At 42.5% G+C, this 18,028-nt stretch overlaps 1 protein-coding gene across 2 annotated transcripts in view; it reads left to right on the top strand.

Annotated features, from left to right (window-relative positions):
* Positions 1 to 16,690, top strand: part of LOC117398576 (DNA polymerase alpha subunit B) — a 34,266-nt gene extending 17,576 nt beyond the window's left edge. For both annotated transcript variants that reach the window (XM_059015931.1, XM_059015932.1), the window contains 9 exons: positions 70 to 127; positions 1,229 to 1,353; positions 3,099 to 3,137; positions 4,439 to 4,512; positions 8,735 to 8,852; positions 9,646 to 9,752; positions 15,388 to 15,444; positions 15,888 to 16,014; positions 16,144 to 16,690. In XM_059015931.1, the coding sequence (XP_058871914.1) occupies positions 70 to 127; positions 1,229 to 1,353; positions 3,099 to 3,137; positions 4,439 to 4,512; positions 8,735 to 8,852; positions 9,646 to 9,752; positions 15,388 to 15,444; positions 15,888 to 16,014; positions 16,144 to 16,299 (861 nt within the window). In that variant the 3' untranslated portion in view covers positions 16,300 to 16,690. The remainder of the gene's footprint in view (positions 1 to 69; positions 128 to 1,228; positions 1,354 to 3,098; positions 3,138 to 4,438; positions 4,513 to 8,734; positions 8,853 to 9,645; positions 9,753 to 15,387; positions 15,445 to 15,887; positions 16,015 to 16,143) is intronic.
* Positions 16,691 to 18,028: the final 1,338 nt, after the last annotated feature.

The following is an 18,028-nucleotide window of genomic DNA, read 5'->3' as shown; positions in this document are numbered from 1 at the left end:
TGTGCTCTGGGACAGTGTCTCAGCGCTCTGTGTAGTTTTTACATTGTGTGTCTGTGTTCTTTTATTCAGGGGGTGCCACTACCATTCCACAAACCAAAGGAGCAATCACAAGAAGATATGCTTGAAGGTAAAGACCATTCGGTACAATACCAGGATAATAAAACACTTTGCAGTAGTGCATGTAAAAATACTATGTAATGATACCATGGTATTGGTTTGAAATTGGGTATTCACAACACCAAAATGAAAGGGAGTTCTAGCAAATGGATTCACCAAGTCTTCCCAGTCTTGCACTTCCTTCCATTCACATGTAGGTCTGCAGCTATAAAGCGAATGCGTTTGCAATTTGAAAGTGATCTCTGGTGCCACACTAGGTTACAGCAAGCTCTGTTTGCGTGCCTTAATTGTTTAGCATGGTTAACACATGTCACAGCAGACAGACTTCAATATTAACACATGACACAGCAGACAGACTTCAATATTAACACATGTCACAGCAGACAGGCTTCAATATTAACACACGTCACAGCAGACAGACTTCAATATTAACACATGACACAGCAGACAGACTTCAATATTAACACATGTCACAGCAGACAGACTTCAATATTAACACATGTCACAGCAGACAGACTTCAATATTAACACATGTCACAGCAGACAGACTTCAATATTAACACATGACACAGCAGACAGACTTCAGTATTAACACATGTTACAGCAGACAGACTTCAGTATTAACACATGTTACAGCAGACAGACTTCAGTATTAACACACGTCACAGCAGACAGACTTCAATATTAACACATGTCACAGCAGACAGACTTCAGTATGAACCCTGATAGCTGGTTCTACTGCAGGGTAAAGGAAGCTGGCTTATTCATAGGTTATCTGTTTGTTTGCATTTGCAGTTACTGGGTCATTTCACCCCAGCAATGTCTTCTGGGTCATGTTACTGGCTGAAAGCATGTCAGTCAGAATGCAAAGCAGCTGGTTGGTTATTGACAGGAAAGAAGCCAGTGAAGGGGTGGGGACAAGTTCACCCTCCAGATTAAATGACCCAGGAAGTGCAAGACAGTAAAAACATGACTCCAAACAGAGATTTCTTTAGCCTTGTGTAGAGGCAGGTATCATGTTTTAAAATGAAACTCTCTCTCTCTCTCTCTCTCTCTCTCTCTCTCTCTCTCTCTCTCTCTCTCTCGCTGTCTCGCTGTCTCTCTTTCTTAGGGGCCGGGCAGCACATGGTTCTCGTGGCCTGTGGCCCCTACACCACCTCGGACAGCATGAACTATGAGCCCCTGATGGACCTGATTGAAGTTATCAAGAGGGACCGGCCAGACGTCTGCCTGCTGGTGAGGGAGCTTCTTGTGCTTGACTATCAGAACTGTGTTGACAGTCCGGTTTGTTTACATCCTTCAGTGTTAGCTGGAGAGACATCCTATTTTAAATGATCCAACATCGATAAGGCTTTCTGCAATAGCGTCTTGGTGGAAGGATTGTTTGCATTTCCAGTACAGTTCATTTCTTTGTGGTTTATTTTACAAATCTTGTTTAAAAACTGACGCCTCAAAGTGAGTTCTCACACACGAGTGCATCTAGTCTGCTGCGTGCTGAACACCCCTTCACTAACACAACAACAAATTAAACCCACCAGTTTCAACAGAAATTCAGGATCGTTGCAAGCCCATGAATCAAGCTAAGCATGATAATAAAATCCTTGTTTTGTTTTTTTTGTTTTTTGTATGTTCTCTTCACAATTGACAGTTTATTTCCAAGAAGTGCTTACAGTAACTGCATATTTATACTTTTATAATTTTATTTAAAAACAAATTTGTCTCCAATCACATTTAAAGTAGATATCCTATGTATTGTGTTTTCTGATCTCTGTGTGCTGCTGATCAGGCTTGAAGCACACATTTTATTGTGTAGGTTGTATTTGTAATTTCTAAATGATTACCTCTAGTACATTTTGGTGACGGTCTCAATGGGTACATTTCCTGGTTAAATAAATAAATTCATTTTAATGATTATTTACAGTTAAGGATAATAACAGTATCGGTAATAAAACAAATTTAAATTAGATGGATGTAGTAATTGTATCAGTATATTAAATAAAATATATATATATATATAGAGAGAGAGAGAGAAACCAAGCTGATCCCAGACTGATTTGAAGCTCCTTGTGGTCTTTGTGTTGGTCAGACGCTTGTTCTTTCGTCGCTGCTGTTTTAGCAGTGTGAACGGAGTGAGTTTTTCTTGAATAAGTGTTCAGTGGCTGCCTCGAATCAAGTGGAGAGTGTGATTCTCACGCACTCTTTCCTGTGTGAAGCCCGTGAGCGCAAGAGAAAGCACACTCAACTGGATTCGAGTTAGCCACTGTATAATTAGAAACCTATTAGAAATCCTTACATCAAAATAAAAAACATACTTAATCTGGTAACATACTTCAGAGCCTGTTGTGGTTTAAACATTCTGAACGCTTTGTCACTGAGTGCAGATCTACTCTGAGAAATGGGGTCGTGTAATTCTTACAATGACCTTCAGTGACGTGAGCAATACCTCCCGCTGTAAAAACAAAGTCAAATACATCTTGCTCCCACTCTGCTTTATTTTTCAAACTGTAACCCTACATTTGTATATGTTTTCAAGTTACCTTGTATTCATATGGTTTTGTAGCGGTGCAGCTGAGAGTATCGATTTTAAACCGAACCTTTAGAGCCTGTACTGATGTCACCGGTTTCTGATCACCGTTTACCAGGCTTGCGAACTATTAAAACAAAAAAGGAAACTGCTTCTGAAAAGACTCCTCCAGCTGGAGGCGAGGTGGGGAGCATGTTAGCCCGGCACTGTGCTCTAAAGCTGGTGAAAGTGAAGCATCGTGCAACGCTAATATTCTCCTCCATCTCGATCTTTCTTTTAAATCTTTGTTTTCGCTCCAGGTTGACCGGTTGGAAGCAAAGGGCCTCGATCACTGTCGGTCGTTGAGGACCGGTTGGTTGGTTGATGAGCAGGATATGGGTGGTCGAGTGTCCCAGGGCAGGCTGGGAATTGTAGTCTTTGCTGTGATCTGATCATTTTGTTTCTTTCTTCTTGATAGCTTGGACCTTTCTTGGATTCCAAGCATGAACAAGTGGAGGTAAGAAGCACAGCATGTCATTGCAAAATAAATAATGAAGTATTTCATAATCAAGGTGTCATTACTACTGTAATGTTTGTGTATAAGACAGAATATGTACAGCAAGCATTTATAAACAGAATAAGCACTGAGTGGATTCTTAATAGGGGTAGCACCGACTAGTGGACTAGAAAAGTGAGTCTGCCTCACTGCTAGTCGACTAATTGCACACTTTAGTATCAAAGTAGCAACATAGTCATGTTTCTGTGTGTTTAAAGTGTATGCTAGTAACAAACTCGCAATGTCAGTATTTTAATTGTATTCAGCCGTTTGAATTGAAAGGCATTGTGAGGCGTGCAGTTTCGTTTGGACAGAAGTCCAGCTGCGGTTGCAATCCATTGCATAGTTTTGATATTGAGCACACACACAGCAAAGAATTACAAACCGGTACTACTCAAACAGAGCACTAGACATGATCTAGGCATTTTTGGCAACTAGTCATTCTACCCCTGATTCTTAATTAAAAAGTAGAGAACCCAGTTTTTTTGCTTGTAGAGACTGGGTGCAGAATGTCCTCGTTTCCAGCAGCCTCTCGGACCAGATCAGAAAGAATCCAATTATTACCCAGCCAGTTAACCTGAATCATGTGACTGAATGAGTTAACACACATTAAGCCTCGCAACTGCCATTCAGTTTATTCAAAACCACGTTGCAACACCTGCACATCTTGCATGATGTACATGAAGGTAGTGAGGTATAGGGCATAGGAAGTGAAGTCACCTGATGTATCATGTTTTTCTAAAGAGGATCAAACTAATGAAAACCTCACCTGAGCTGCACTCCCATTGTCGGTCTCCATTGTCGGCTCAAAATTAATTCATTATTCTTTAACAGACGGGGTACATTATAATTACAATTACAGCATAATTGTTTGCTGAAGTTGCAATTACAATGCTATTACACTAAAAGGTAACACATAGCTACACACACTAACATGTTTACTGCTTGGTAGAATAAACAGAGTAATCGCAGGTACACAGACAAACATACTATAAAGTGTTTTCAAAGAAATGAGGTCACTGAAAGTGGTTGAAAATATGTGTTTGCTCAATGTAAAACACAACATGGAACTGTGAACGATTAAGCTGGGAAAGGGGTGTAATTGAATTGTAATTGATCAGTTATATGGCAATTACAATTGTGCAGGTGTGTCAAGGTTCAACTACAATGACACTGGAGTTGCAATGAATTACGAACGACACAATTGCATTGTAATGGACCCCAGGTGTGATCTTTGTTGAAATGCTGTGCTGCTGTTTCAGAGCGGTCAGCTGACAGCCACGCTGGACGAGGTGTTTCGACGCTGTGTGAAAGCGATTGTCGAAGGAACCAGAGGGTCAGTCCTGTTTTACATTCTTTTATTTTGAAATGTTTTTAACTAACACTAGTCATCATTACTGATGATCAATTACTGCAGCATTTCCAAGTGCAGTGTTCCCCGGCTGAGAGAAGACCCCTCGGGAAGCAAGCCAAGTGTTTTCTTAGCTGAAGTGCTCTTTAAGACGGAGTTGACCACCAGACACAATATGAATCAATCAATAAATACTAATTACTTGTCATGACGCACGTGCATCAACATATTAAATGAATAATTAAGAGAAAAGCAATAGGCAAGTGTGTGTTAATAAACTATAATAATAAAGTAACAGACAAACTGACATCAATAAACACTGTCAAACACAGCACCCCTACACACTAAATGCAGCAGCAGCAGCAGCTCTAGATTAATTATGAATACCTGTACAGGAGCAATATTCAAGACATGCACAAAATTATTTAACAGAAAGCAACTCCCCATAATGGAAAAAAAAGACTTGGCTGATTCAGGTTTTTTTCAGGAGAACAATTTCCAACTTTTTGTAGCAAGAGAAACAGTGGAGCTCTTCAGCGTTTGTTTACGTGCCATTTTGTAGCGATGAGGTGCACTCGTGGAAATCGGAATACAAAATGAGGCAATGATATGATGGCGGTTCTGGAAAGATTGAATAAACCAGTCGGTGTGCCTCGAGACACAAGTCACAGGTGAAAAGATTGAATAAACCATTTGAAAAACCGTACTGTATCCGTTGTGAACGAATCGCTAGCTGTGGCAAAAAGGTGTTCTTTTAACCCCTTCTCTGCTGAGGCCCTGGTGACGCCCTATGCTACAGTCATTTTGTGATTTTTGGTACTTTCCTGTTTTTACATCAAAGTTACTAGTAACACTTTCTATTGCAGCAGTGTGGAGTAGTGGTTCGGGCTCTGGACTCTTGACCAGAGGGTCGTGGGTTCAATCCCAGGTAAGGGACACTGCTGCTGTACCCTTGAGCAAGGTGCTTTACCTAGATAGCTCCAGTAAAAACCCAACTGTATAAATGGGGAATTGTATGTAAAAATAATGTGATATCTTGTAACAATTGTAAGTCGCCCTGGATAAGGGCGTCTGTTAAGAAATAATAATTACTATTAAGTAGATATGCAATAATAATAATAATAAATTAATATTAAGTAGATATGCAATAATAATAATAATAAAATAATAAGTAGATATGCAATTGCATATTAAATTACTGTTAAATTAATATTTAGTAAATATGCAATAGCTGGTTTCTTGCTAAATATTAAACAAATATCAATTGAAAATGTAATTGCATATCACGTCCATTTATATTACGTTTGTTACCCTTGAAAATATGTAATAATTTCCCATTGTTTACATGTCCTTATTGAAAATACAGTTAATCTGACTTAAATGTTAATGGAAAGTAACAAGGAATAATTGAACATAAATTTAATATCAATTGCATATCTATGAAACACGCGTCCTCCGAAACGTGTTCCTGCCAATCCGTCATTTTTCGCACTGCGGATCCACAACGAAGCCACCAGACCTATAGTGCCGGAGGACAACACAGATCTGAACGGCTCCACTGGAGAACCGCAGGTGCTCCATCAGCCACAGGGGTCGCTGGTGCGTGGTGAACCCCGTCTGACCTAATCCCTCCCTACCCGGGTGGCGCTTGGCCAATTGTGCACGCTTTTGCCCCTTAGGAACCCCCGGTCACGGTTGACAGTGACATAGCCTGGATTTGAACCTGTGATCTCCAGGCTATGGGTTGCATCCTGCACTCCATGCAGTGTGCCTTTTACTGGATGCGCCACTCGGGAACCCCCTAAAACTTTTTTTTTTTTTACTGTGTTCTTTCACCTGGGAATACTGACAGTAATATTGCACAGATTCTGACATTAAAACTTAATATAGCATAGTGAGATGAATCCTTCTTTTTAAAAATAAAAAATGTGCATTTTTATTAAATTGTTCCTCTTTCAAATCCACTCTGTTACTATTTCCAAAATATATTTCAACACATTTTAAAGAGGTAGCAAACAACAACAACAAAAAAAAAATAGCTGTGATCTTTTGAAGCTGCGTGTTTCTGCTTGCTGTCTGTGAAAAATGTTCTTTCGAGACCAGAGGGTATGTTTGAAACCATGACTGCTTCACCTCCCTGTGACTGTCAAGATCATATTTTAGTTTGTGTACATGGTTGACTGGTATTCCTTGGGCTACATCTTTCAGAACATGATTCTGATCATTCTGTACAGTGTTTTAAAAAAAAAAAAAGTCAAGAATTTAAGTTTGGATGCCATGTTTAAAATATTTCTTACAAGCAGCGCCGTCCTCTGACTGTTCCTAATTAGAACCTCTGTCCTTCCACCAAACACAACGCTTGTGGCATACGTATTACATGAACAAGCTAAAGGGCCACCGCTTGCGTTCAAATAGGCTATAAATTACATCTAACAACTGCGTCGCATCAAATATATTTAATCCGGGTAATATAATGAAATTAAAGCCACCAACCTAATATGTTGCGTAATAACTCCTGGAGGAGCAACCCTGAGTGAAAAAACAGCAATCCAGCTTTTTAATCATGATGTACCAGGTACATCTGTAGCACACAAGAGGTTAAGACAAGATCCTGTTCCTTTTAGGGGGAGCATTTACAATGGGAAAGATCTGTTTCACCACAAGGGTGTTCCCTTAGGTGAAGCGTTCTCTTAGGAGGTGTTCCTATATGTGGAGACTGCTGTACTGCAGATCTACAGCCCTGTATTAATACAGCTAGGGACATTTATCAGTAACACTTTAGTTTAGAGATCTGTTATAAGTGGTTATCAACAAATCTATGAACATGTTATTAATTCTGCTAATACTTACAATAAAACCACACACTTTCGCCATTGTTTTTTTGCTGTTTAGAATCGCTTCAGGTCTGTTTTGTCTTTCTGTGTCTGTCTGCCTGTCTGTTCAGGTCTGTTTTGTCTTTCTGTGTCTGTCTGCCTGTCTGTTCAGGTCTGTTTTGTCTTTCTGTGTCTGGCTGCCTGTCTGTTCAGGTCTGTTTTGTCTTTCTGTGTCTGGCTGCCTGTCTGTTCAGGTCTGTTTTGTCTTTCTGTGTCTGTCTGCCTGTCTGTTCAGGTCTGTTTTGTCTTTCTGTGTCTGCCTGCCTGTCTGTTCAGGTCTGTTTTGTCTTTCTGTGTCTGCCTGCCTGTCTGTTCAGGTCTGTTTTGTCTTTCTGTGTCTGGCTGCCTGTCTGTTCAGGTCTGTTTTGTCTTTCTATGTCTGTCTGCCTGTCTGTTCAGGTCTGTTTTGTCTTTCTATGTCTGTCTGCCTGTCTGTTCAGGTCTGTTTTGTCTTTCTATGTCTGTCTGCCTGTCTGTTCAGGTCTGTTTTGTCTTTCTATGTCTGGCTGCCTGTCTGTTTTGTTTTTGCTATGTCTGGCTGCCTGTCTCTTCAGGTCTGTTTTGTCTTTCTATGTCTGTCTGTCTCTTCCATTGTATGAGGCTGCTTTGCTTTTGCAGCACCGTTGTTATACACTTTTGCCATTGTTTGTTTTTTTGCTATTGTTTATAATAACCGTGAAGCAGCAGACAGGTTTATAAATGTTCAGCAGCCCGTATTCAGATCTGCCACTGCACGGCTCCAGGGAGGTCATTTATTTTTGGAGCCTGCAGATGCCAATTTTTTTTATAATAAACGTATTGGCTTAATTAACTGCACTTAAATAACAAACCGATACTTAATTATTTTTCTAAAATAATAATTAAGAATGTCCTCACTGCCGGTTGTGTGTTACCCTTCAGAGATGAAATTATCTCCAGTCAATAATCTATTTGTGGAAAAGGCATTCTACACGCATGCGAGGGCCTGCATCCAGTCTGACTGCTGGTTAAATGGTTCAGTTAAATTTAGCAAAGTGTGTCCCTGCTGTCTGTACCACCAGGGGGCAGCATGTGAGTGAGGTTTGTAGTCCTGTACTTGCTTGTCCCAGTTCCTATATAAAGTATAACGTGGCTGTATATACGAGTTGGTACCCTTTTGAAGAAAGTCAGGTAGATGCAAATTCCCAATAGTCTTACATGTTGCAGGCACGGAACATTGCACATCTTATAATCAAATGTCTTGTGTTTTGAAGTTATGGGTGCTGGTACTTATGGGATCCACTGTGTAAATAATACAAAATAAAAAAGCAGTAATGATGATGAATCATGTTCTGTTCTGTCCTCTCTTTTCTCAGCTCTGGCACGCAGCTGGTGTTTGTCCCGTCGCAGCGTGATGTGCATCATGACTTCGTGTTCCCCCAGCCTCCCTTCCACCCGTCCCACCTCTCCCAGCTGTCCGGGGAGGACAGACAGGTACCTTTCCTTTCAGTAGAGAGAGCTCACCTCCATTCAAGGGGACCAGTGTTAGTGTTCCAGACTCCCTGCATGCTATACTAACTTACTGCCCAAGAGCTACAGTATAAGTACATTATCTTTAACGAGGAGGCTGTGTGGTCCGGTGGTTAAAGAAAAGGGCTTGTAACCAGGAGGAGGTCCCCGGTTCAAATCCCACCTCAGCCACTGACTCATTGTGTGACCCTGAGCAAGTCACTTCACCTCCTTGTGCTCCGTCTTTCGGGTGAGACGTTGTTCTAAGTGATTTTGCAGCTGATACATAGTTCACACACCCTAGTCTCTGTAAGTCGCCTTGGATAAAGGCGTCTGCTAAATAAACAAATAATAATAATATTATTTTCTTAACCCATAGGTAAATCAAGTAGGGAATATTCCCCAGGAGAAATAATTTCTTCTAAACACCGCATTGGATCCAGATCATAACTCCCTCTTGTAACAATGCTGATGATTAGAATTGATGGGCGTGTTGTGGGAACAGAAAACCAGCGCTGTTGCAGGAGGAGGGAGCCTGATCTGGATACACCGCAATCCTTAGAAATATTTTCTTTCTCCTGATGAACCCCCCCCGAGTAAATGTCTAAATATATTGCCCAGTTGATTTATAACCTGTGATGTGTAATTAAAATTGTCAAGAGTCTGCCATATGTTTATACGGACAACACAGGACCCAGCAGAGGTAGCGTGGCGCGTTTCTGGCGACCCTGCAGGGGGTTCTCTGCTTGGTAACGCTCTGCTTGTTGTTTGTGTGCAGCGTGTTCTCCTGCTCCCTGATCCCTGCACTCTGGACCTCAGCGGCGTGGTCATCGGGGTCACCTCCACGGACATCCTGTTCCACATGGGGGCCGAGGAGATCAGCAGGTGGGCCTTCATATAGCATGACCTAGGAGAGACTTGTATCAGGATACAAGCCTCTCCTAGGTCATACTCTCCCTATCGCATTTGCTTTTTGTCTTTTAAAAAGGGCCATCAATAAATGACTGTTTGATCTTCTACAGCAGCCCATCAGGACCATCATACGTACAGTATTGTGATACACAGCATATCAGGACACTAGGGCATCATTACACCCCGATCATACACTAGAGCAAGATGATTCTGCACTTCAGAAACTAATATGGGCAGCAGTGTGGAGTAGTGGTTAGGGCTCTGGACTCTTGTCCGGAGGGTTGTGGGTTCAATCCCAGGTAGGGGACACTGCTGCTGTACCCTTGAGCAAGGTACTTTACCTATATTGCTCCAATAAAAACCCAACTGTATAAATGGGTAATTGTATGTAAAAATAATGTGATATCTTGTAACAATTGTAAGTCGCCCTGGATAAGGGCGTCTGCTAAGAAATAAATAATGATATGGTGACACTCACAGTTAGAGACACGGCCTGCAAAGATATCTTATCCCTGACAGTGGCGCGCAGTGGAAGTTCACAGAATATGCCCAGTTTTTTTTTTTTTTAGTGCTGGGACGAACGCAGCTTTATCATATTCAGATATTCTTTCAATAAACCCTGTGGCACTCCAACCTGTTTAGAGAGACTCTTGTGTACAGTAGAATGTCTGATTCTTTCAGACCTCACTTCTGCACTGGGCTCATCTTTTTGATGCCATCATTTATAAATTGTGTTGTGTGAACGAATACAAACATGGTTATTGGCTAAAAATCAAATAAGAGAACTGGGAAATGATCGCTGGGGTACCCCTACTCCGTGCTTCACATGTCGTAGGGTATTTGCTATGCAGACCTCACTTGCTAGATTAATATCGTGCCTACAGCCTGGAAAGGTCTGTCCTATAAATGGAACTCCGATCCTCTTCGCTCTCTCCAGCACACCTGGTAGAGGCTGAGCTTCGAATGTCAGGAGTTCAGATCCTGTGCAAAGTTGCAGAACTTGATCCCTATGGAGGAGGTGAATTCCAGCTCTCTCCTTGTGCTGCTGCTGCTGTAAACTGAGTGGAGTGAAACTCTTCCAGTACAGACAGCTGGGATGCATTACATGCAATCAGGAGAGAGTGAGAGAGCTGACAGGACCTCGGGCAAGCTGGTCGTGTTTAACAAGCCGTTGTGGGGTGGGATCTGTGCTGGTAGTGCACTTCAGCTTGGGAGTGCCTTCATCTGCGCCACACATTTCATTTGACTGGATTGCTGTGCGCAGTCTGGTTTTAATCGAGATTGGCATGTTTTAGTTAATTGCCTGATTAGAAGTTAATTAGGGTTCAGATATGTGACCTGTTCTGTAAAACCCCTGACAAAGGGATTCTCCTGGTCCTGCACACAGTCCTGCTCTGTTCAAATGTGTTTCTGAGGGGATCAGGCCAGCCTCAGACCCACACTAAACCCCTGTCAGGTTTGTTCTTAGGAGAGTGTATGAGGTTGTGTTTTCATGTTTGCAAGGATATTGACCCCAGACCTAACATGGCAGCCATATTGAGGTCATGTGACCTTTTAGGGTTATTATAGAGTTTTCACATTTGGTACACGGCTGAATTCTATGATTTTTTCCATTGCCAGTGTTGGGCATTAAAAATGTGCTGTTCATTGACACATTGTTTTAATCCGTGTCCTCTCATCCAGCAGTATTAGACACTCCAACGGTGATGAATTTAGAAACACTAAAAGAAACTTAATACATTCATTGACAAACATTTTGATGTTTGAAACAATTGAAAATGACTTCTAGTCAAAATGTTTGTCATTGAATTAATTGAGTTTCTTTTAGTATTTATCAATATCAATGATACAGACCACAAGTTTGAGTTGGTACGAAGCTGTATTCTATGATTCTCTCATTCATTACAGGTGTTGTACTGTAAGATTGAGCTGCCGTGGTATGCCCACAGGAATGCTTGTTTTTGTTCACAAAGCCCCTTTCTCATTGGTAGGAGTGATTTTCTCCTGGGGTATTTCAATAAAACATGAACTATGAATAGTCACATCTTGGCCTTTTTAAATACAGAGGGAAGCAGAGTTAGGTTTCACATGCATGCTGAGGAATTTTATTTTGGTACTATTTTTGAAAGCCCTCGATTCCTGTGTCAGCTAGGACTGTGAGGCAGGAAAACAGCATGTCCGGCAGGACTGGGAGGCAGGGAAACAGCGTGTCAGCCAGGACTGTGAGGCAGGCAGCCCAGCCGCCCAGACCAGATGTACCCTGAGTCACTCCAGTTTGAGAGAGAGGAACAGGAGCACCTATAGAGAACTTTCACAATACAGAACAACCCACACAGCTGCTGGTACCTTCACGGACGCACGCGTATCATTCTTTAGAGCTTTATATTAAAGCTTCAACAAGGAATCCATTTCCTGAATAACGATCCCATTCATTGATTCGTTGATTGCCCCTCTAGCACCTTGCGTAGCCAGCTAACAGAAACACGCGTCTTCCCAGCACACAGACCAGGGCTGTGATGAGAAAGAATCAAATGAAAAAACAGGGTCCTGCTGTTTAATAATTGAATTAATAGTTATCGCTTTCTCAATGCAGATATTATATTACTCTGCATAACACATGGGTCAGTACCCGACCGGAGTGTTTTTATTACCTGGTTTTTAATTATTAATTGGCGGATTTACAGATGCCAGCAATGCAGTTATCCCTCGGCATGGAATGCTTTTCTGTTTGCAATAAACTTTCCATCTGGAGCGATTCGTTTAGTGATTTCATAGTTTTCAGCACTGAAAGAGGCTTCAGATGTGAACAGAGGAATGGTGCGTGTTCTATTTACAAGATATGTTATGCATATAAAAAAATCTAAATGTGTGATTAATTTAGTTTAGTTTGTTTGTTTTTTACATGCTTATTGTTCACCATGGTTACCTAGTTCCACATGTTCTCCCCATGCCTACCTCTGTGTGTGTTTATAACTGTTCGATGGCTACCTCTGTGTGGGTCTGACATCCAGTCCTTATGATCCAGAATTGGCCTCTGACATCCGGTCCTTCTGATCTAGAGTTGGATCACAAGGACCGTATTGCAGTGTAAATGAATGCAGTGCTTCTGTTCTGAAGGTTCCACCGGGGTGTCCTCAGTAATGTTGTGAGTGTATCTCTGCTGCACGGCTCTTTGCACCCTGTTGTTATCAGTCTCTCCAGGAATAGCTGCTCTTCAGTGGCTGACTGCCCAGTTCCTGTAGATTGAAGGGAGCTGCTATCTGAAATGCTTCCAGGGGGATAAGAGCATGTCGGAATCCAGGCCAGAGCTGCTGCCATCAGAAAACTCACTGCACCCTATTACTGTTAATTCCACTCAACGTTAGATTTCCTTATGCGCAGATGATGTTCCCCGCTCACTCCCTCACCTTTTAAATGTCTTTGACAATTTCAGCTCAATCTCAGGATACAAATTTAATTGGCTTAAATCGGCTCTTCTGCTTCTAAACTCCACATCTGGCGAGGGTACCCTTCCCTCAGATATTCCAGTAGTCGGACACTTCAAATATCTCGGTGTTGATATTTACCCTTCTCTGCACTCTACCGTATCCATTAATTTTAATAACATTTTCAGGTAAAATCAGATCTGGACAGCTGGTCACACTTCCTAATTCATTTCGGGCCTGCATCGCTATAATTGAAATGAATGTGCTCCCACGAGTCAACTTCTTCAGTTCTATGCTCCCTCTGTCTCCCCCAATCGGATATTGGGACAAACTTCATTCCCTGACTTCCAAATTTATTTGGAGATGAAAACGACCTTGCATCAAACTTTCTACTCTGCAACGTGAAAAAGTATCAGGAGGCTTATCCCTCCCAAATTTCAATCTCTATTTTTGGTATTGCGCCTGCTCACTGTTTGGTTTGTCTCAACGTGTCTGTCTCATTACGACTGCTAGAGGAAAAAATAGTATATCCATATAGATTACAAGACTTCATCTACTCAAATACCCCCATTAGGCACTGCAAATTAAAGTTTGGCCCAATAATTACTCTGTTAATATCAATCTGGCGTTCTATGGAAAAACACAAAATCCCAACTTAAATGGCACTCTCATCCGCCTAGATTCCTTAACTGCGCTCCTATCGGGGGGGGTCGGTCCTTCTCTCTTCTTCCTTGGAGGGATGGGGGGAGTGCACACCCTTGCTGATATTTTCGAGGCCAGCATTCTTTGCACGTTCCAGGACCTACAACAGATGTATAATATACCAGGTTCTTCCCTTTTTTTTTTTTTTTTTTACCTTCGGCTCCGCTCAGCTGTGCGTGCCTATGGGGTTCCCTGGGGGACAACGCTACCACTACACCCAGTTCATAAAATCCTAGATACAAGGGGTAAAACACAGGGGCTGGTTGCTTCACTATATTCTTATTTTTTTTCTTTGTATAGAAAATTAGCTATCTGCACTATCTGGCACAGTGAATTCGCCCCCTATGCTAAAGAAACTAATTGGTATAACATTTGGTGCAATATAGGCCTAGCCTCCAAAAATCCTAACCACAAAACAGATTCATTTTAATTTCCTTCACAGAACATATCCAACCCCCCGCAGGCGCTTTCAAATGAAGCTTGCTCCCAGTCCTGTTTGCTCATTTTGCCCCCGGGGTACCCTAGGTACCTTCATGCGCATGGTGTGGGACTGCCCGGGAGCGGGTATCTTCAGCCTTGTCTAGCATCCTAGAGAAAGAAATTCCTTGTTCTTTCTTCTTGCTAATACTAAATGATGATTCATCCCTTGATCTGACATCGTAGCAGAAATGAATCTGGTTAGCTGGCCTCAACGCAGCAAAAAAGATGACAGCGCTGCGCTGGCAGCCTCCCCACTCCCTTCCCAGTGCCAATGGATCCGCACACTCTTGGATATTATCTACCTGGAGCTCTCTATCGCTCAGATTCATGGGGCCCGGGAGGGGATGGTGCAGGCTTGGTGGGATACTGCGGTCCTTGTTAAATCTTTGTTAGAATCTGACTAAATTAGGTACCTGAGGTCCCAATAGCTGGGACCTGGGAGGGGAGGGAGGGGTGGGTGAGGAGGGAGGAGGGAGGAGGGAGGAGGGAGGAGGAGGGTGAAAATTGAGAAACCTGGGGAATATTATATTGCTGTATTGTTACATTGCTTATTGTTTTTATTGTACTCCCCAATAAAAATCATTTGATCCAAAAAAAAAACTCACTGCACCTATCCCAGCCCCACCTGCGCTGTAGTTCAGAAATCCTGATGATATTTAAAGCACGCTCTATAGTAGGGGTTGAACTAATTTGACAGTCGAATAGTTTCTGTAAAAATAGACAAATAAGCTGTTTAGTCGCACCTTTAAAAATATAAAATGAAATATTTATAAATGTATTTGATAATGTCTGTATGACTCGCCCTGTCCTACTCAGAGACAGCACATGCACTTATATATGAAACCAAAGGAGTCCCTGCAGTTTTACAGAAAACACTGTCTACCCAAGTAAGCCCCATGTGCCTATTTGCACAGTTATACAGTATTGGTAATAGTAGTATTTTTGTGATTTATTGGTGTTGTTGTTGCTGGTATTTATGAATTGTATCTTTTCAATCACAGTGCTGCTGGTGGGGACCGATTCAGCCGGATTCTGAAACACATTTTGACACAACGAAGGTGAGAAAGAAACAATCCTATCCCTCATAACCCAGGGAGAGACCCTGCGCATAGAACCGTCTTCAACGCGATCCAAATCCAAATAAAGTAGCAGCTCAGGTTTTTATTTGAAGCCACAATTAGCCGTTCACTGATGAGTTAATGACCTGCCGCCGAGCCACGCAGAGCTAGACTGCAGCTCTCCTGTTTGTAGGTTTTGTGAAGAGAAATGACAGAATCTAATGAGAAATGTCCTTTTTGATATTAAAATGAATAGTTATTGTAGTTTTCTCAGTGCAGCTATGATATTATGTATAATATACACAGAATGCCTTTCGATGCCAAAATCTACAAGAAGCAAGTTAAATGCTGATTTGGAACGTATTGCAACCACTCTAAGAGGAGGTTTTCCCCAGTATGTGGAGCCCTGTGTTGAACTGAACTCTGTTCTGTTGTGTTTCCAGTTACTATCCCCTGTACCCCCCTGCGGAGGAGATGAATGTTGACTATGAGCAGTTCCAGGCCTATGCACAGCTTCCTGTCACCCCCGACATCTTCATCACTCCCTCTGAGCTGCGCTACTTCATCAAGGTAAACATCCGCCATGCCTTGACACATTCTTAAATGCAGGTGGTAAGAACATGGATTTGAAAACCTTGATCTGCATCTGTTGATGGAAGCAGGATTAACCAATAACAAGCTGTCCTCTGGTTTCCTCAGGACGTGATTGGCTGTGTCTGTGTGAACCCCGGGCGGCTGACGAAAGGGCAGGTGGGCGGGACATATGGCCGCCTCTTTATCAAGCGGGACGCCTCATTGGAGCAGGGGATGGAGATGAGGAGCCCCTGTGCTGCTGCTGAGGTTGTGAAGATCTGAGACTAGAAATTGGACTGTCAATCACACTGCGCTGCCTCCCGCCACACTTTAAGACTTTTACAACCTGGAGAGAGAACGCGATCGCCAGCTGATACCTCAAATAAAATTCTGCCACGTTTTGTGTAATGCAGGTAAAACCCATGCTTGAGTCTCAACATCTCTCGGCATTGTTGTTTTTTCACGCTGCTACACGTTCCAAGTCCCGTAAGTTAATAAGTCTCCTATTATAAGAAATGTCATCTCGTGCAGTTTGGGGTTTGTCTGCTCAAACTGAAATTTCTGTTGTGTCAAGAGACCCTCCACACGACGTATTAACGTATTATAAATCACAAGAAAGAAGATTGCACTCTGGAAATACTGTTAAACAATACAATAAATCAAATGTATTTGACATTAGAATTGTGCTGTATGTTCTATGCACAGAATGACATGATTTGTGATTTGTAATAACCACTGGAACATGGTAAAGGCACGACCACGTGGTGTGCAGGGTGAGTCATACAGTCGGGAGCACAGGGGTCCCTGAGGGTATCCCCTGGAAAAGGCATGACCATGTGGTGTGCAGGGGGAGTCATGCAGTGCAGGGGTCCCAGAGTGCCCTGTGAGCTCAAAGCAGACACCTGCAGGCCTTTGTCCTCCAGGGGCCGGTAGCTCACGTCCACTGTGGAGCTCCTGGGTGTAAAGAGATGGTTGGCTTGGGGATCGGAGGATGCCCACTGACCTTCAGTTCTCCAGAGCTGCTGCCATGAGGCAGAGTACTTGCACATTCAAAATAGGGGAGACGAAAAAGGCCAGGACCACTATCCCAGACCTTGATAAGCACTAACCTTGAATTACCCAACCTGAGACGTGAAACATACATTCCACATAAACTTCAAGACTACTTTTAATTCAACATGGAAATAAACCTCTCTTCTTCCATCCCCTTTAAATCTTTTTCTTCCAGTAGCATTTGCAGCAGCATCATTGGCCCACCTTATGCCATGTTGAGGATCTGTTGGGTCTCCAATGGCTCTGTCCAGGATAGGTTGATACAACGCTGCTGATTTAACCTGGTACTGAATCACTGCCTGTGCTGTAGGTCACAGGGTCTGTCGGAGTGAGTGTGTTCTCCAGCCAGGATATGATTTGGTACCTTGAAACATGAGACCACTGAACCAAGAGATCTCCAGGAGCGGAGGGCAGTGATGATGTTTACGCTAGGACAGTATTACGTCACCACTGTCTCCTTTCCATGAGGAGCATTTCATAAACATCACAGAATGATCCCGCACTTCACCCAAGACTGTAATCACAACCCCTGTTTGAATCCGGAGCCCTTGTGTTAAACTGGGCCCAGGTAAACAGGGTGCCACCCTCGACAACAGGACTGTAAAGAAAGAACTGACGTCAATACTGTCCTAGTGTATTCATACCAAATACAGAAATTGCAAGAAGTGAAAGGTCTACAGCAGTGCTAACATTGCTACTGCACATAAGAACATGGATTTCAAAACATTGATCAGCACCTGTTAAGGGAAGCAGGATTAACCAATAACAAGCTCTCCTCTGGTTTCCTCTGGTCATTTTAGTCATAATTATCAAGACACTTCATTCTAAATGTTAAAACTGACCTCTTGTGCAGACAGACAGACAGACAGCTTACTTTACCAGTTTGAATCTCGCTGCTCACACATGAGTTTGATCAGGGGTCTCACCTAAACCTAGACAGAAGGTGGACGTCGGTCTA

This window comes from Acipenser ruthenus, chromosome 51 (genome assembly GCF_902713425.1).
Source record: "Acipenser ruthenus chromosome 51, fAciRut3.2 maternal haplotype, whole genome shotgun sequence".
In the NCBI taxonomy this organism is placed as follows: Eukaryota; Metazoa; Chordata; class Actinopteri; order Acipenseriformes; family Acipenseridae; genus Acipenser; species Acipenser ruthenus.
This window is presented reverse-complemented; position numbering and strand designations above follow the sequence as displayed.